General features: G+C 41.2%; 1 protein-coding gene across 1 annotated transcript in view; it reads left to right on the forward strand.

Moving 5' to 3' along the window:
- Window positions 1-936: 936 nt before the first annotated feature.
- The window catches only part of LOC104539888 (chromosome unknown open reading frame, human C14orf80), a gene marked incomplete at its 5' end in the record, with an annotated part of 50,928 nt that continues 33,495 nt past the window's right edge, over window positions 937-18,369 (forward strand). The window contains 2 exons of the mRNA XM_010183551.1: window positions 937-1,107; window positions 7,376-7,474. Of these exons, the coding sequence (XP_010181853.1) occupies window positions 937-1,107; window positions 7,376-7,474 (270 nt within the window). The remainder of the gene's footprint in view (window positions 1,108-7,375; window positions 7,475-18,369) is intronic.

Raw genomic sequence — 18,369 nt, forward strand, 5'->3', positions numbered from 1 at the left:
TCCCTTTTTAACTTGCAATCTGCAGGAGTCCTAGCTGAAAACACAGAGGGAGAGAGGGATCTGTTTGTAAATGTGAATGATTTCTTTGTGCAAAAGCATGGGGGAGGTAGAATTCCCTCCATGTTCCTTTGGAAAGAGATAGGACTGAAATGTCTGCTTGCTTTATGCCATTAGCCAAGCAGAAATTTCATCCATAAGATGAAGGTGGTGGTGGTTGATGGTGGGGTTATTTTTCCCCTTTTCTGCAGCAGAAGGAAAGTGGGACAAGATGAACAAAAAGAAACTCCTAGCTTCTCCCTTCTTTCCAAATTACTCTAGAGAAAGGCAAAACAAGGCAAGACAGATGGTGCAGCTGTAGCTGGAAGTGCCTCTGTGCACTCCTGGCCAATGTCAGCTGGATGATTCTTTTCCTCTATCCTGCAAGAAGGGAAATGCTGGATGGAGAAAAGAAAATAGCTGGGTAAGTGCAGGCCCATGATTTTGTCCCTATATAAGGCATTGATTTACAAGATGGGGTCACCAAATACAGCCTGCACCACTTTCAGGAAGACACTGGAGGAGCTAAGTCTGTTTTTATGTTCTTTGACTTATTAGAATCTAGTCAAAATGTGATTCTTCCCATCTGGATAAAGAACATGCTTGCTGTCTCAGGAACACCGAGTCTTCCTGTGTATGGAAGATGAAAGATGAGAGAGGAGACAGCTCATCATGTCATAGCTGAGAAGCTGATATTTATTCCAGACTTCAGTACTTGTTTAGGCTGTTCTGAGTCCTAAAATTCCAAAAGATTACAGTTTCTCTTTATTGCTGGAACTTACTTCCTTTTGGGGATTTTTTTTTTCTTTGGCCTATTTGCCTTGTATGTTCTTCACTGCTGAATGATATGAAGGTGTTGAAGCTAACTTAAAACACTTTGGTATTCTTGTCTACTTTTAGTGTGAAGATGATCTGTCTAAGAGCCGGGAAGGTACAACTGAAATAGCACCTGAATATGGGCCAGAAGACAGAGTAGATGTTCGATACCTTCAGTGGTTAAATGGGAAGCTGAGGTTCCAGTGGCGGAGTTTACATGCTCAGCACCAAGAGCAGTGCAAACTTTTGCACAAGGTAAATGATGCTTCTACCTCACTGTGGCATTGTTTATTATTTAAAAGCCTTGTCAGCTAGTACTAAATGTACAAATTATTCTTGTTTGCTAGTTCTGCATTTTCTGTAGATAAGAGTGAATTATCTAAATATAAATACTCCCACCTTTTCCCCAGTGGGGCAGAACCATGAGGAAATGAAGTATGTACAGTGCTCGTAAGGTTATAATTGTTATATAAAAGTCTCTCTTTCAAGTTGGAACGTTAGTCCCTTCTGCAACTGTAGGCTGTCTCCATTTTTCTCAGAAAGTGCCTGGTAGAAGCAAGACAGAGCATTCTGGTCTCACAGACAAGAAGTAGTGATTCAGAGCTATAAGTTCATTGGAAATGTGGATTCAAATTACTGAGCACAGGTATTGAAAGTAATAGCAGCAAAATAAAATGCAGTTTCCCTTTCTGAAGTACAAGGGAGCATCTGAGCAGAACCCAGATTTATTTTAAAATTCCTGCTTTTTAAATCAGGAATCAGTAGTGGTCTCTACATTGCTAAGATTCTGATTCTGTTCCCATTTATGAGTAATGTTTATATTCCTGTCTGAAAAATCACAGACATCTGGGAGCATCATGTCTTCCTAGGATGGAAACAGCCTATAGTCCCAGAGTTGACAGTGATGGTGACTGCAGAGACAAATTTTAAAAAGTGGTTCTCAAGATAGTCCTACAAGTTACTCAGTAATGTATTCCCTAGGCCCCCTCTCTCAATTCATATTTCTTCAGGTAACTTCTACAGAGCCACTTGGTATTGTACCTAGAACCTTCACAGAGAACCTTTTTGAGACTAAGAACAGTTTTGAGAAATTTCTCCTCAAAGAACAACATTTATCAGAAAGTTGTCAGAATTGAAACAAGAGGGTTCTGAATTAAGATGCCTTCTTGGTTTTAATCCCGTGTCTGACAGCAATGCTGAAAACTATAACGAGGTTACATTTTGTTCTTTACATGAATTGATTGCTAGGGAAAATGTCTGATTGACAGCCCTAGGGAAAGATCAAGTGCTGTGTGTGCAGCATCTAAAATAACCTTTTGCTTCACGTTGCCCACTGTGAATGTGCTTTCCTCATCTGGGAATGAAGACAGCAATTCACCTTAAGTGCAGGTGCAGCCCTTGGCTTTTGCTCTGAGATTAGACAATGATGCTATTGGGAGAGGTGGCTTAATGATACAAAACTCAAATGATTGGCATCTTCTCCCTTGATAAGCTACCTCTATTTAAGGTATGCTGATTTTTATAGTAGGTGAGGCAAATATCTCCACACGTCATCATCAGTGCTCTGATTTATGTAGTGCTTGGCAGTAACAAATCATTAGGCAGCTTCAGTACCTCAGCTTGCAGTTAATGAGACCAAGGAAGAATTAAGCAGGTCAAACCTGGGGCCTGGGGTACAAACAGATACTTTCAATGTCCAGGTCAGGTACTGTTGAAGAGATGTGCTGCTTGGGCAATATGCTAAACTTATTGACAGGGAGATGACCTCCTATGAGGATTGTACTTTGAAATAAACTTGGACTTTTTTTTTCCACCTGTGGCTATCCAAGGAAGAATGTTACCTAAAGTTAAGACTGTTGCAGTCAAACCCTTATAAGAGACAGGTTAGCTATGCTGCAGTTCCCTGGACCACGATTTCCAGAATCTGGAAGAATAAGCAGGAGGGAGAATGTTTCTCTGTTCATCCAGTTTCCCAAAGCTGCCATTACTGCATTCTCCAGCAGTCATCACTGGAATAAATTGAAAGCAATAAATGGTGGTGGTGATGATTCTTACAATCAGATATATTCTGCAGTGCATGTAGAGGGCTGCCATCGTGGATATATATGTAGGAGGATAGATTGGAGCCCAGCTCCTCCGTATGTGATTGCACGCTGATATTATGCATGCTCAAATATGTATGTGCAACTGTAGGAGTTCTGTTCAGAGCTGTAATAAAGTGCAGTGCTCTGATTTATATTTTAGTCTGAATTAAAAGCAGGAAAATTGGAAGGTAACTGACTTTGGAAGGAACTTCATTATAGTGCCACATTAATGTTAACATTTACAGTAACACAAAATATAACACACTTATACAATTCAGCAGCTGCATAAACAATAATTGATATTTCCTGACTCTTTATAGAGAAATTTTGACTGTGCTACTGCATTAATTTTAAAACTTTTAAACTAGTCTGCTATGTGTTAGAAGACTGAGCTGACCCAATATGATGTCTATATGAGCTACTGCTTTTCTCATATAAACCAGAGAGTATGCAAAAGGCTAATGAGTGTTATGTTTTTAATTATGCTGACAGATTTACATAGGGCTTTCTCTACAAAATGATAATTATGGCTTTTACTCGCTCTGTTTAATAACTTAACAGGTTATGTATCTCAACTGTGGAACAGTCTTATTTACAGCTGATCACGAGCTATATTTTTTTGCCAAGTAGTGGCGACACTTCCACAGATTTCATTCTGTGACTCACACAGGCTCTAAAATACCATATTCTCTATTTGGGGCTTTCTGAGAAAACCACATCACCCTTGGAAAATATGTTCTTATTTGGGAGATGACTACTTTTCCACTCTGTAGTTTTTTTAGTATGGATATTGCTACTGGAAGTAAGAATTGTAGATAGAGGATCCAGCAAGAGGCTACCAAGATAGCCAAGGACTAGCCTAGTTGGGCATGACCTCCAAGAAGGGGTTGAAGGAGTTTGTTCTGGTGGAGAGGTCACCTAATAGCTGCCTTCAGCTATTTGATGGGTAGTTACAAAGATACATCCATGGTCTTCTCAGCAGTACCAGAAGATGAAAGGGAAGGGGCTACTGATTACAGCTTGGCAGGTTCAGGCACATTAAAAAAAGCTTCTCTGGGGTGATGGGCAGCATTGGAGCCAGTCACCAGAGATGCTGAATGGGCTCCATCCTCAGAGGTTTCCAAGGCTCACATACACAAAGCCAGTAGGCCTTGTTAGCACAGGAGGTAGGACTAAAGACCTCCAAAGGTCTTTCCTGTTTCTATGATTTTGTGGAAAAACTTTGAATCGCTTGGGTGATCAGGGACATGTACTTTCAGGTTAGATGCGATGACTCACATCTTAATGAAATAGTACTGTACTGCCTGAAGAAAGGGAAAGGGAGCAGTAGGAGGGAAATATGAGGAGGAAAGAGGCAAAAATAAATGACTGTTCTTTCTCTAAAATACACAAATGATGACTGAAACTGATTGCCGGGGGCCTTCTCTACTCTGTCCCGCCTGCAGCCACTGAAGGTTGATGGTGTGAAGTTCTGCAGTAACCAGTGGAGGTTAATGAAGAGGAAAGCCCCTCTGGAGCTACAGCCAGTTGTGTGTTGGGAATTGCTTGTTAGGTGGTCTGACTGCCTGTTCCTCTTTGCTAGCTCTTCTCATGAGCTGCTTTGCAGTTCCTTCAGCTCCCAGAAGGCATGTTGAAGCTTACAGATACACACATGTCCTGCTGCAGGAGGAAGACTTTGTCAGGGAAACCTTAACCTCTCTGTTGCTGAGGAATTTCTTAGCCTGAGGCTAAGAGCTGTTGAATAACATTATAATGGCTTCTCAACATGGGCAGGTTGGCCTGCTTTGAAAGTATAATATAGTGATATCATTATAATTCCCTTGACATTCTCAGTGGTACATATTTACCTGATATACCTTCAAATATATGGAAGCATGAAGGATAAATTACTGTGTTAAGGCATGCCTTTTGGTTCCTTCTATTCTGTCTCTTCCTCTTTCTGTCAAGTGCCAGAGGAATATCTGTCTGTCTGGTTTTTGATCCCTCTTGAATTCATAGGGAAAAGCAGCTGTTTTTAGTCAGGCTTTGAATTACCACTTTGCCTTAAAAAATGTGAATGAGAAGATTTGCATAGTTTCAGAAGAACAGGTAGAAGCTTGTATAGTTTAAAACTGGCGTTGTTTTTTGGGTCTGTTAAATGCACTGTGCCGCTGTCATGTGAAAAGAAATAGTGGAACAAGTGAGTTTCTGCAGAACTGACGGATTTCTTGTGAGTGTTTTCAGCTATTCTCTTCCCACTAAAGACTGGGACAGAAGGTTAGATTGTGTTCAGAGGTGAATTTGGTTATGCAGGTGAACATCTGATTGTGGACTAAGTAAGTTAGTAGAATATAATGATCTTAAATGGAATTCTCGATAACAGAAGAAGAGTTTAACATAATTGGCAATATCAGATCATGGTAAAATGACAATGTTAATATGCTTGGAAACTGTAAGAGCAGGAGTTGTATTCTGTCAGTAAGAATGCAGAGCAGTGCTAGGAAATACGTCCTATGGACGGAGTGGTTTCTTGTGCCTTCTCTGAGATAAACAATATAAAATAAGATGTATTACAGTGGATTGGATTGGTCATATCTATATATCTGATGTTGTAGCAAAATGACCAAGGACAGAGTCTTGATCTCTGAATAACAGAGGGCAGAGACTGATGCTGGGTGATTACCTCATTGTCAGTAATTCATGAGTGAGCTAAACTGCAATTGTAGATGCATCTCTGTCTTGGCATGAAGATTCTACCATGTTATTCTGTAAATTACTACAGTGGATAATTATATCTTTTCTGTCTTGAGATATTTGGTTTTAAAAATATTTTGTTTTTTCCTAAAGTGGATTTGCCATTAGATCTCAACAGCACATTCTTGAAAGCAGGAGAAGTTTTTCCCTCTCATGGAAGTACATGTGAACTATGAATGAGCTCCCTTTTCATCTTCTCTTAGGTGAATTAGACAACCTGATCTCCCTGCAGGGTGTCTGAGCTTAAAGGCATTTAGGAGTTGGTGCTGGAAACTCCCCTGAAGTGGTGTGCAGTGGGGGGGCTGTGCCAGTACTCGCATGCAAAGGTTAGTGTAAAGTTAAACCTGCTGCCTCCTCAGTCCATCCCAGTCCACACAGCAGCAGCTACACATGCTCTTGTCTCTCACCCTCTCACCTGCTGCTTTTACCTTGGTACTGTTTTCCTCTGTAAGCATTGTTTCATCTTCGCTGTGCTGTGGTTATCAGTAACAGACTGTAAAAATAGAAATACTGGATTATACCAGTTACAAATACTGGATTATTCTACTATCCATCTGGTCTGGTCTCAGGGGAGAACTTCATTCTTCTGGTGTTACATCTTTAGAGTGTTTCTTTCGGGCTTTAGCCAGTGATGCTGCTGCAACAACATACTTTGGAAGAGGGGCTGAAATTCATCCCTGGAGCTGGAGGCCCAAAGGTTTGGCAGCCAGAGTTACGCAAGAATGCAGCAGGGAGACTAGCGGCAAGCAGAAAGGAAGAACGTTGTGTGGGGAGGTGCTCTTTTATTTTTAAACTCGCATAGCTCTGCACATGTGACAGATGGTTGTCACCAGAAGTGAGTTTTGGAAAGGAACGCTAAAATATTCTGAAGTTTCAGGGAAGGTTTGATAATTACCCAGTGCCTGACAACTTTAAAATAGTTGTCAATACCCAAGCGTATGATAAAGTTCATATTAGAATAAAGGAAGAAAAGCAGGAAATATTCTCTGTCTTCTGGCAGAAATATTAATGAAATATGAGCGATTGTCTGACAAATGTGCACTGCTATCTTGTTTGGCAGCTGCAGTTATTACAGTAACAAAGGGATCAGCTCTGAATAGGAGGAATTGCTTTTTATTGTTCCCTTGACTAACTTGGGAAGCTTCTTCGTGAAGTAATTGATGATACCATCACCAGTGCAGCTGGGACAAGGTCCCAGTAAGCGAAAGCCAACAATATACAGCAGCCAAAGAGAAACTTGCTGTAACTTGGTAACATTTTCTGCTTTAAAGAAAATATGCTGAAGGTATCCTTTACATCTGTTAAGACTTCTGTTATCTGGGTAAATGGTTTTACCTTTTATGCGATGTGCAAACGTGTGTGTAGTGTAAGGAAAAAGACTTTAAGACAGGATGAAGAACAAAATTTTTCAGTTTTACTGTGGCAGCAGCATTAGCAATTCCTGCATGTGGTTCTGGTAACAATACCAGATGGAGCATTTTGTGAGATGATTGTGGAGCATGATCATAATTTCCTGCAGGCTGTTTTAAATAGGCCTGTTGTATTGGTGGTAGTAGTTACATTTGTACTTGTCCATTGGGAATGGGCTTGTAACCACTTGTTCACATCACCATTCCAATCCATGCAGCCGTTAAGTGGTGACTAATGATGTTGTTAATGATCTGGTCCTTGTACTGACAAATATCTTTTAATTTAATCTGTTCCAGATTCATTTATTCACTAATGGCTCTCATATGGACCAGATCCTTGGACATTTTTCTGTCATAGAAACAGATCTCATTAGACAACCAGAGAACTACAAGCAGGTAATGCTTCTCCTGTAATTCTTGGATGCCTGGTATGCTTACACATTGTTACAAGGAGTACAGTCTTCTGCTGAACACTTTTTTAACTTGGTTTCCAACAGAAATAAGGGCTCATATATCAGTCAGTCAGTTTCCTCACTTGTATTCACCACATGGTTTCTTCCAGTTTGAGAGAACATAGACACAAAGGTATTAGGCTAAGTTTTGTAAAAGCTGGTGGACAGGGAGAGGGGAGAGACTTGACTGAAAGTGCCACTGATGAAAAGGCTCATAAAATGAAACATTCCAGATGAGTTGGCTGACAGCTGTTGTATGCTACCAGTAACCAGATTTGGGTCAGCCAGGCAATGTCTGCCTGTGACCTTGCCTGAATGCTATGTCAGTGAGAACGTAGAGAGATCTGATTTATCTCTCCAGGAGAGCCAAAGCTCATCGGATGCTAACACTCATTAGTTCTAGAAATTACACAAGTTGACAACCTTTTTGGTAGTGAGGGGCTTTATTTTGAGAAATATTTAGAAGCATAGAATGGTTGAGGTTGGAAGGGACTTCCTGGTCCAACTCCCGTGCTCAAGCAGTGTCCCCCAGAGCAAGCTGCCCATGACCATGTCCAGGTGGCTTTTGAATATCTCCAAGGATGGATGCTCCACAGCTTCTCTGAGTGACCTGCTTCACGCTTGGTTGTTTGCACAGGAAAAAGATGTTTCCTTATGTGTTCAGACAGAACCTCCTAGGACCATGTAATTTTTTCTAGTGTACTGTCTTGCCCTTAAGAATATATTTCTGCTTCTCTCAAATACTCAATTATTATAGATGTTTCAGTTTATTATTTGAGGTAGTACAATTCACTTGTTTTAACACAATATAATACATTTATTTGTAAAACAAGTTTTTTAAAGTTCATTCTATGTGAAACTGAAACAAGACTGAAATTTTAAGCTTAGCCTTAACAAAATCAATATTTGGCAAACTTCTGCAGTCTGTCTAAATCTGTTTATTCAAGGAAGGCGTTCTTTCTGCTGCTACCTTAAGAACAGATACGGGCATTGTAAATACCACCCACAAAGAAATTCAGAAAAGTAGATTTCAAAATGGGAGATAGTCTTATGTTCAAAACCCCTAAAGTAAAGTGCACGTTAATCTTTCATTACTGAGCATTCCTTGGATGAGTGGTTCACATCTAGCCTCTTGATAAGGCTCAGCTGTTTATAACATTTTCCTGGAAAACTATTGTTTTTCTAGAGCAAATGGCTGTGTCAGCTTGAGCTTTCTTTTTCATTTCTGCTTCACGATCCCCCTCCTGTGAATTGCTCAGAAGCTCAGAACACGCAGCAGCGCAGTCCTCTGAAGCCTGTACTTTATAATTTGCAGAGCTTAGCAAATGCCCAGAAAGGTCTTGGTGGGCTGGTACTGGAAACTTCCAGGCTGTATAGAAGGACTTTGTAACTACCTTTTTCCAAGGCCTTACCCTGAATGTGTCACTGATCTGTTACAGTAAAGCATAATGATACTCCAATAAAGCCTGTTTGGCTTTGATTGCACCATTAATGAAGCATTCCAGGAGTTTTCTTTCTTGCATGCTGCCCCCTTTCCTGGATGTCTGCTTCAGGTGTGCTGTTCAGCAGAGACTCAGGATAAAATGAAAAGAATCTTTTTGTATTTTAAACATGGTTAGGTAAAGTGCTATAGTCAGGAAGGTTTAGTGGGCAGCTGTGTTGCTTAGTTAAAATCTGTGGAGGCTTCATTCCACCTTTCCCTGGCTTAAACAGCAAATGCATGAAACACAGAACACCCCTTCAAAACAAGGGTGATCACTGAGAGGGGCAGAGGCAGGGTGGCAGAAGATGTTTTCTTCAAATGAACTGAGTCTCCATCTGCAGTTCCTGACCTCTAACAGGTGCAATCCCAAACAAGTTCCAGTGCCTGTGGGTTGGAAATTCTTTTCTTATGTCACTTACTGCTTGTACTGGTCCAGAATTGGAACTGTTTGTCAGCATTATCAGCTGTGAAATTCTTAACCTCTTGAAGCTCTCAAACCTACTCAAGAAAAGGGGTTCCTCCTAAGTTGTCTTCTTGTGCTTGTTTCTAAAATAAACAGGAAAAATTGCAGGAAAACATTGCAACACTTCACTATACATATTTTCAAGAGACTTAAAATTCTTACTGTCATCATTTGAGCAATCTTTGTAGTTTTTGTCTCCCCTTATCCTTATTTTCCAAAAGCAGCTTCCAGAAGTCAGATACTGTGTATGTACAAGAGCCTGAAATAACAAGGTGATGCAGCATTTTGAGTGTCAGTGTTCCAGATGGATATAATAGTTGATATGCAAAGTGATGCTTCTTTGGAAATTGTAATAAAAAGCCTCTAATTTTCAAATACCTTGATAAGATTAAGTAAATTATGCATATTTGAATAGCTTGGTTTTCAAATATTGGTGCAGATGGCAGCACTCTACCAAATGTTTTTTCCAAAAACTGTGAAATAATTTTTTCTCTTCCAGTAATGTGACATTTCTGTTAATGTTACCTCAAATAACAACCTGCTGCATGGATCAATACAAAGAGCAAGCATGTCAATATGTCTTACTGTAATGCATCCCTGTTGGTGGATGGTGTTACGAATTCCTTTTTGTGTTAGGCATCGTTCGAAGGATAGAAATGCAAAATGGATCGAAGTGTCAGGAATTGGCTATCACAGAAAAGACATTGGGCTGTTTTTATTGAAGCCTAAAGTTCATTTTCATCAAAAATATCCTGAGAGATAAGTTGTTCTGGCCTGTAATAAAATGGGAGATGTTTAGTCTGACAGGAAAAGTGTGATAGGATATAGATAGCTGTGAAGTTAAACATCAGTTTAGGAAATGGAAAAGTCATGGTGATACTTTTCTACAGAAGTTGCACATTAACTTGTTTAAAATGTTCTTCCCTTGGATTTCTGACTATAAAACTCTTTTAGTGCTTTTATGTGTAGGGATTTCACTGGACATTATTATTCTTTTATCATCATAAATGTCTTTGTCAGATTCATAGAGCTGGAAGTTTTCCAAGTGTAATAGTTTTTATTATGTTTTTCTCTAGTGAGGCATGATCAAAATGCCAACTTTTCCTAAGGTTTGGACTGGCTGTGGTTATATACGTTATATATGTGTGTGGCTGTAAGTTGGAGGTCAGTGCTGTGTTTAGTTCCTGTGCCACCAAGGCGTGTCCGTGAACAGGACGTGCCGCTATTTCAGCTGGTGTTCAGTTTCCAGTGGAAGTACATGGGCATGCTCATGTTAGCTCTTGACCTCTACATGCATGTCCTTCCTTTCCCAAGATGCTGCCGTGTCTTCTGAGGCACTCCCTGGCCTGCAGATTGTTGCATGAGAATTATGCTGGTAGTGATTTTCCCGTCAGAAACGCCTCGGTGGTGGTGGTTGTCGTGGAGCCATTTGCCTGCAAGGCTGTGCAAGAGTGTGCAAATTTGGGACAGTTACAGCGTGGCAGCATACAACAGCTGCTGCATTGCTAGGGAGCTCGGATGTTCATTGTGCCTTTTGTTGAAAACCTCTTGTATATCACTTAGAGTGCACGAGAACAAAGTCTAGAGCATTTTGAATGTCTTGTGTGTTGGTACATTCTTCAAGCTGTATCAATACTGCTTGTTTTCAAATGGTTCCCTTAGCCAACTGGTGTGAGGCTGGGGGACTGCTGCTGTTTGCCAGCTTGAAATATCTTGGGGCAGAAGTGGAGTTGTGGTCTCTGGCATTGAGGCTAAAATAGTTGGGAAGCATACTGGGGACAGCATGCAAAAGAAGACGTGGCTGAGGATAAGCAATATCTGCCCCCGACTTTCCAGGGCAGTATGGTCTGTCTTTGAGGATGTGGTCGCCTTCCTTTTGTGACTGAGAACCGTGGTTGTGATGTGCGACCAATTGGGTAGTTTCTCATCACTCTGAGCATCGTATGACTCCATTTTTGTCTATGAAGCCCATGTACCTTAATTCTACATTGCAGTGTCACCAGTTCTGATGTTTTACCTTGAGCTCGAAAAAATGTGTTGCACTTAAGAGTCATTATATTAACTTTCTCATCAAATTGTTGCTATATGAAGATCAATGAACTTTGAAGGAAAGCAGCCTAGTCCTTCAGTTTCTTCTGTCTCTTCATATACTGCTTTATATGTGTAATTCATTCTTGCAGGCTTTGTGATTAGCAGAGATTGAAAGTTGTAGTCAGAACTTGGGTCATTGGTACAGTGCTGGCAGTGCTGGAGTGATCATTGAAATTGTAATGAGTAAAGATGACACCTTTAAATGCCAGTAGATCAATTTACTGAGTGTGACAGCAAATAAATAATGCAGCTGTCTGCCAGATGGACGTGCAGAGAAATTCATAGAACTTGGGTGTGAATAGCTAATAACTTTATTTCAGAATTTTATGAAAAATATTTATACTTGTTGATCATTAACACATTTTAAAGGGGATTTATTCAGCTTAAGTAACTAAGGTCTTGGTAGCAAGTAAGTAAGAGCAAACAAATTGTCTGGTTTTGCATACATAATGCATGGTCAATTCCGTGGCCATAAAAAATTCAGGTGAGCTCCAAGCAGCAGGGATTGGGTGTGATGGAATAGGATAGGATGGTATGGGCACAGGATTGATCTTTCTGGACTGAATGTGTCAGGGAAGGATGTCAATGTGCAGTATGTGCGTTGCTTCCTTTGGTCAGATGGGACTCCATAATTTCATATTGGGACATTCAAGGAGTAAATGATCAGGTTGTAAGATGAGTTGACTGTGGACCCCAAATCTTGTGGCAGTTTCCATTTAAAGTATCTGTCCCAGATGGCTGTTGCAGATGGGTGACACAACAGGTTTATTCTCTGTGAGTAACAGCCCATGGTTTGAATTCGTGCAAAGCACTGAAGAGCTTCTGTTCTTTTCGGAACAAGTATGTTCAGACTGGGAGCACTAGGAACTGATACACTTTGGATTTTCAAAAATGTTGAACATGCATTTACTAGTTTGCATGAAATTTGAGTCTTCACTGTGTCGTGTGCATGCACATGAGGGCTTGTGTATATAGTCGTCCTGATCTGCTGAAGTGTTTTATCTGCATAGCCATGTTATGTGCTAAGATCAAGCAGTATTTTTAGTGCACAAATACCATGTGAGAGCTTTTGGTCCATTTCTGTCTGAGTGGTAGCACCACCTCCCGGGCTGTGCGTGAAGGCAGAGCAGCAGAAGTGAAGTCTGTTATCTAATATGAGTTACTGGGCTGGTTACTGAATAATTGCATTATCTCCAGAAATGGATCCCAAATTGCTGACCGTCTTGGATGAAAATGGAATAAATATGGCAGGATGACTCCAGCTGTGGTGTGCAGGGCTGTATCTGGTGTCCTTGTGCTGGTTGTTTAGGACTTCATGGAACGTTCCCAATGGTGACAGATGCTGCAAGCAGGCACTAAATGAAAATAGACAGTTAAACCCCTGCTGCTAAGCTTGACACTGTGTCACAGTACTGATTTGACACAGACCTGTGCTGGTACGTAGTGTTTCTGTAATCAACCCTGTTACGGTCTTGTATGGTAGGGGTGAAGGATATGCAGCCTTATTTGAATTTCAAAGAGCCTGCTAGGGGACCATCTGATATTTTATGATGTCCTTCCATCTGTTGTACAAGAAGCAGTTGAACCAACACATTTCTCAGGGTGTAGATATCAATGGAAAAAAATCACATTCATGCTGTAGTCTGTGATGCTGCTGTGTAGATGATTAATTCAGAAAGCAAAGGCTCTCATACTGCATGCAAATTCCAGAAAAAAGATTTGGTCTTTCTGAAAAAATGACCTTGAGCTTAAAGGACAAGCTGCCTTCTTTGGTATAAATTGTCATAGATTCATTATCTTCTGTGATGCTCTGGCAATTAATTCTGTTTGATCTAGCCCTCAACTTTTTATATGTTCATTGCTTCATTCCCCTGGTAAAAGCCATGGTTCTGTCATTTCTACTGTGGAACAGGATCAGTATTTCATGATGTAACTACCTTTGTCATTAAGGACAGCTTTGCTTATTTGTCATCGTGTTTCAGTTTCTTGAAAGGGAAAAAGTACTTGAAATTCCTCAAGTGGGCCCTCCATAAAAAATTAGTTGCAACAAGGTTTGTGTGTATTTGTGAAAATGTGGGGGAGTCTGTTTTGGGTGTTTTTCTGTGCAAGTTCTGTCTGAAATCCCTCCTTGGCCAATCTTGACCCCACAGAAATCTCCACAGATTCATTTTGCTAGGCTCTGTGAGAGCTCTTCATAGCAAGATTGTAGCATGAACCAATTTTCAAGGTGAGAAGAGACTGAGTTGCTGTGAATGAGATCAGAAAGGTGGAGAACAATCTTGCTCTAAGGAATACAAAGTTCTTGGAGCAGCAGGGCAGAAGAGACAGCCAAGCCCCAAAGAATCCACAATGAGATTTTAGACTTACTCTGCACACTGCCAGAATAAACTTAGTTAGAATTGGTAGTGACTCCTCACCATTTACTAAATACCCACAGGGCTTCAGATGACTAGAATTTTTGGATTCTGGCATTGTTGAATTTTCAGGACAGCGAGTAAGCTGATAGCAAGAACAATTTTTTTCTTTTAATTTTATAGAACTTTATAAAGATACAGGTTTTTCTAATCCACTGCATCACAATTTTTACCTGTTTTAACCAAGTTGTTTTCCATTGGTTATTGTTGCTGGATGTATCTTAAATAAGTTCTTTAATGATGAAATGAGAAGAAGTTCTAGAACTGCTGACCTTTAATAAATTTCAGGGTTGACTAATGGATTGTATGTTAGACCCATGGACACACATGTTTTGAAAAGGTCAATTATGACAAGTTTTTTTGAATTTGCATAATTATGCTCACCACAGCACTTTCAATAAATACAGCAAATGCTTTGCCCTTTTAAAGTATTCAGGTTTGCCTCTCTTCCTGTCTTGAACTTGCTTTTACTAAACCATTCTAACATTATTCTCTGCGGAGCACAGAGAACATGGACCTGACTGTGTTAGGAGCTGCAGGCTGGGAGCCGAAGTGGAGCTCTGGACAGGCAGAGGAAAGGGACAGGATGGACGGTGAACAGCCACTTTGCTCTGGCTCTTGTTCGGTGAAGTCAGGAGCTGCAGGAGACCCCTGGACAGGAGGCCTGCATCAGAGTGCCCTGTTTCTGAGTCAGAGCTGTGGTGAAGGAAGTGGTTGATGAAGGTGAAGTAGTAGTACGAGTGGGAGAATCATTGGAAGAGGAAGGAAGCCTTAACAGCTGAAAGCAGTAGTGTTGTCTTGGAGAGCTGCATGACTTCTGTGCCTTTGAGTTCTCAAGTCCCCCATGGCAAGCTGCTGAAACTGCATTTCCCATGGTGGGCAGCCGATGGGATGTTCACATCTTCTCTGTGCCCAGTTTGATGTTCAGAGATCAGATTTCTGGAAATGCTGAATGTCCCTAGCTGCTACTGAATTTGGTGGGACCTCTGCTTGGAGTCCCACAAGAGTTTCACCAGTACAGGCAGCATCACCCCGTCATGTCAGGTTTAGCCCCAGATGGTACAGTAGTAGATCCTTGCAGTGCACTGCTCTGCTGCAGCATTAGGTTGGATCCCTGAGACGACTGAGTGGTGCGTGTGAACGCAACCTGGGCCAGCTGCCTGGCTGCTTCTGCTCAGCCGAGGCAGCGTGCTGTGGCTGTGTTGTCTCAGGAACAAACTCAATGGAAACTACCTAAAGCATCTCTGCAAGTTGTTGAGATCTGCTGAGTACATGTATCCATGAAGTGTTTTATAGTAATATTTAAATTCTCTGAAAACCAGGTCTCAGAAGCCTCAGTTGAGGCATCCAAAAGAAATGGAAGCATTTTACTTTCATCTCTTTGCTTTCATTTTCCATTTGTAAAACGACAATAATACTATCATCTCATCTCACATGGGTCATTAGGAAAGATAACTTGTTTATGTGGAAGATAAAAATTCTGTCTTCTGAATGGGATTTGAATGATATATGGCAAATAAGTCCATGGCTTCCCTCTGAAGAATAGACAGAATAATATGCAATTTAAAAGGAAAAGGAATAGCTTGTGGAGTGAGCACCAGCCATTCTTGTGTCCTTGATGAGGCAGATTATGAAGGGAAATATTTTGGTCATGTAATTCTAGACCGTATACACATGGGATGGTCAAATTAGTGTTGTTTAGGCAACTTGAATGCTGGTGCTTTTTAACTTTGAAAGCTTCAGTTTACAATCTTAGCAGTTATCTTGCTGAGTTGTGCGTTAAAAGTGTAAAACACACTTACTGCCATGTGCTCTGAACAATGCTACCAGTCAAAGCCAATGCTTCCCAACCCCTCTGTTGAATTACTTAATCTTTTATGTTGTTCCAGCCACAGTTACTTTAGACATTTTACATGCATGGTAGTCAGATCGGTGAGAACTAACATGGGAGCTGACATATTAATATTGCAGAGGAGAGCAGATCTGATGACATATTGAATTATATATGGGGCTACAGGACCTAAATGCAGGAGGCCTGGAGGCTCACACAGGAAAGCTTGAGGGAACTGAATGATCCCGAGTACTCGATTTTTTGATGGTGGTTGTTCAAGTAAGAAAGAGTGGAGGCTGTAAGGGTGGATTTAATATGAAGCTCACCTGCATGCTCAGACAAAATACAGTCTCTGTGCTGCTGTATGATGAACAGGGTCAGAAACACAGCAGTGAGATTTGGCTGCTCTGAGCTGGCTTTCTGACCCTGTGTGAGAGTCCTGCTCTGTCCTAGATTACTGCTTGTCAACCTTGGTGCCCTGACAGCGGCAAGTCTAATGGTAGAGCAAGAACTGGCTTTAAACCCCCATGAGTTATGTTGCTTGAAAGATTTAATTTTTTTCTCTCTAGGTATCTCTAGTTTGCTTTTTTGGTGGTGTAATGTCAGGAGCAGGGTGCCTGTCGTGGTGCTGTGCACGGTCAAATCTGTTACACTGGGATGGGTGGAGTTTCAGAGCCTGCAGGGCAGATGAGCTGCACTGGAAAACCCACATTTTCCTTGTGTGTGAGGATGCTCAGCACAATACCTTAAAGCATTTTGGCCCTCTTGGTGGGACTGCCTGGATCACCTTTAAAATCCAGAATACTTACTACTACAGAGAGAAGGCTCTGTTGGTTTGAAGCTTGTTACATTGAAGGTTATCGAAATTGGAAAAAGCTCTTGTATTTTGTTGCTTTTGACCGTGTACATGGAAACTACTCCTCACAATTACTGGAGTAGCAGTGGATACTGTCTTACAAATGGGGTGATTTGGTTCTTGTTATTTATTTTCTATAGAGTAGGAGAGTGGCTACTGAGAAAACAATTTAAAAATGAAATAAAAAAACTCTTGGTGATTCAGATACCGTTTTTCCTTCTCACATTTCATCGCAAGGTAAGAATAAGCACTAAGAGAGCAAAGAAGCTGTCAGTGACAGCATGTGCTGCCCACCCCGTGTGCGTGGCAGGAACAAAGAATTTTATTCCTGCGTTTTTCAATGATTCACTGTACAGAAGGAGGGGGTAGGCTGCCATGTCATTTTCCTTCTGAAACACTGTAGGCAATTGGTTTTCAGTTCATTTGGTGACATTTATCACATAAAACACGATTTGCTATAGCAGTTATTAAAAGCTGTTGGAAACAGTGGATCAGGTACTCATTTGCAAAAATGAGGCAGAGCAGATGCAACCCTTGTCATCCATGTAAAATCAGGAAGAATTACAGAGGTCAAATGGCTTCAAAGCTGCTTTTAGACAGTGTCTACTTGTAGCTGAGTTCCTGATCCTTCTTAAAAAAGTAAAAGGCTCTGGCCAGCTGTGCTCTGTAAGCAAGAGCAATCCAATTGTGCAAGTTAGTGTGTATTGGTATTTCAAAGGCAAATTCAGGTCAATTTTAGAAGAGGAGAATTTGAAAAAATGTTAAATATAAACTACTTGCCTTTGGATGCTTTGTGTGGTTTCCTGTTGAGGCAGACAGCAGACCAGTTGTCATGGATGAGGCCTTACTCTCTGAACTTCCCTGGCCACCCCTGCTGTGCAGCTGCTGGAGGCTTTACCCTGCTCTGAAAGCAGCGGGACTTGGTTTCCAGTTCCTGTCTGGAAGATGGACTAGGACTATCCAGAGCCAAGAAGCAGCTGGAGGTCAGGGTGGAAGTTTGGGGTTGATGAAAGGAGAAGGGATGAATGGGTACCCATGGGAGAGTTAATTTAGAGAGGCTAGAAATGTATGGAGTGACACTTCCTTATGCTGTAGAAAGAAGAAACGAAGCCTCTGCAGGAGTAAAATGCTTTAAATCTCAAAGAATGAATATGATCAAAACAGTCTCCTCTGTTTCTCCTTCCCTGCAACTGTCTGCAGCATCAGATGGTTTTGTGCTCATCTGATGCCTGCTGTTACCGGCTGGCTCAGTTCTGCCTGCTCTGGGACAGGCACCTTCCACCTCTGCAGTTTCCTCAGATCCTGCTGGTTGTTCCGTTTCAAAGCTGTGTGCAGTATCTCATCCTGGAAGGAGGCAGAGACGTCTCATTAAAGAGCTTTGAGAAAGGCAGACAGGGACGGAGAATGTGCCTGTGTTTGTTTATCACTAAAGGAAAATCCTTGTAGCCAAGCTGGTTACAGATGGGCTGGGTAAGTGTGTGATAATGTGAGTGGAAAATATTTTGGGCTGCTGGACTCAGATTGGTGTCTCGTTGTTAGTGGCATCCCTCTGGGATCAGCTTCTGGGCCAGTACTTTTTAACATCTTATTTGTGGCTTGAATGATGGGATGGAGCACGCCACCAGCAAGTTGCGGACAATACTCCGTTGTTGATGTTGAGGATTTGCTGGGCAGAGCCCTGAGCACATTGCTTTCAGCAGG

Source organism: Mesitornis unicolor, unplaced genomic scaffold, assembly GCF_000695765.1.
Source record: "Mesitornis unicolor isolate BGI_N332 unplaced genomic scaffold, ASM69576v1 scaffold2244, whole genome shotgun sequence".
NCBI lineage: Eukaryota > Metazoa > Chordata > Aves > Mesitornithiformes > Mesitornithidae > Mesitornis > Mesitornis unicolor.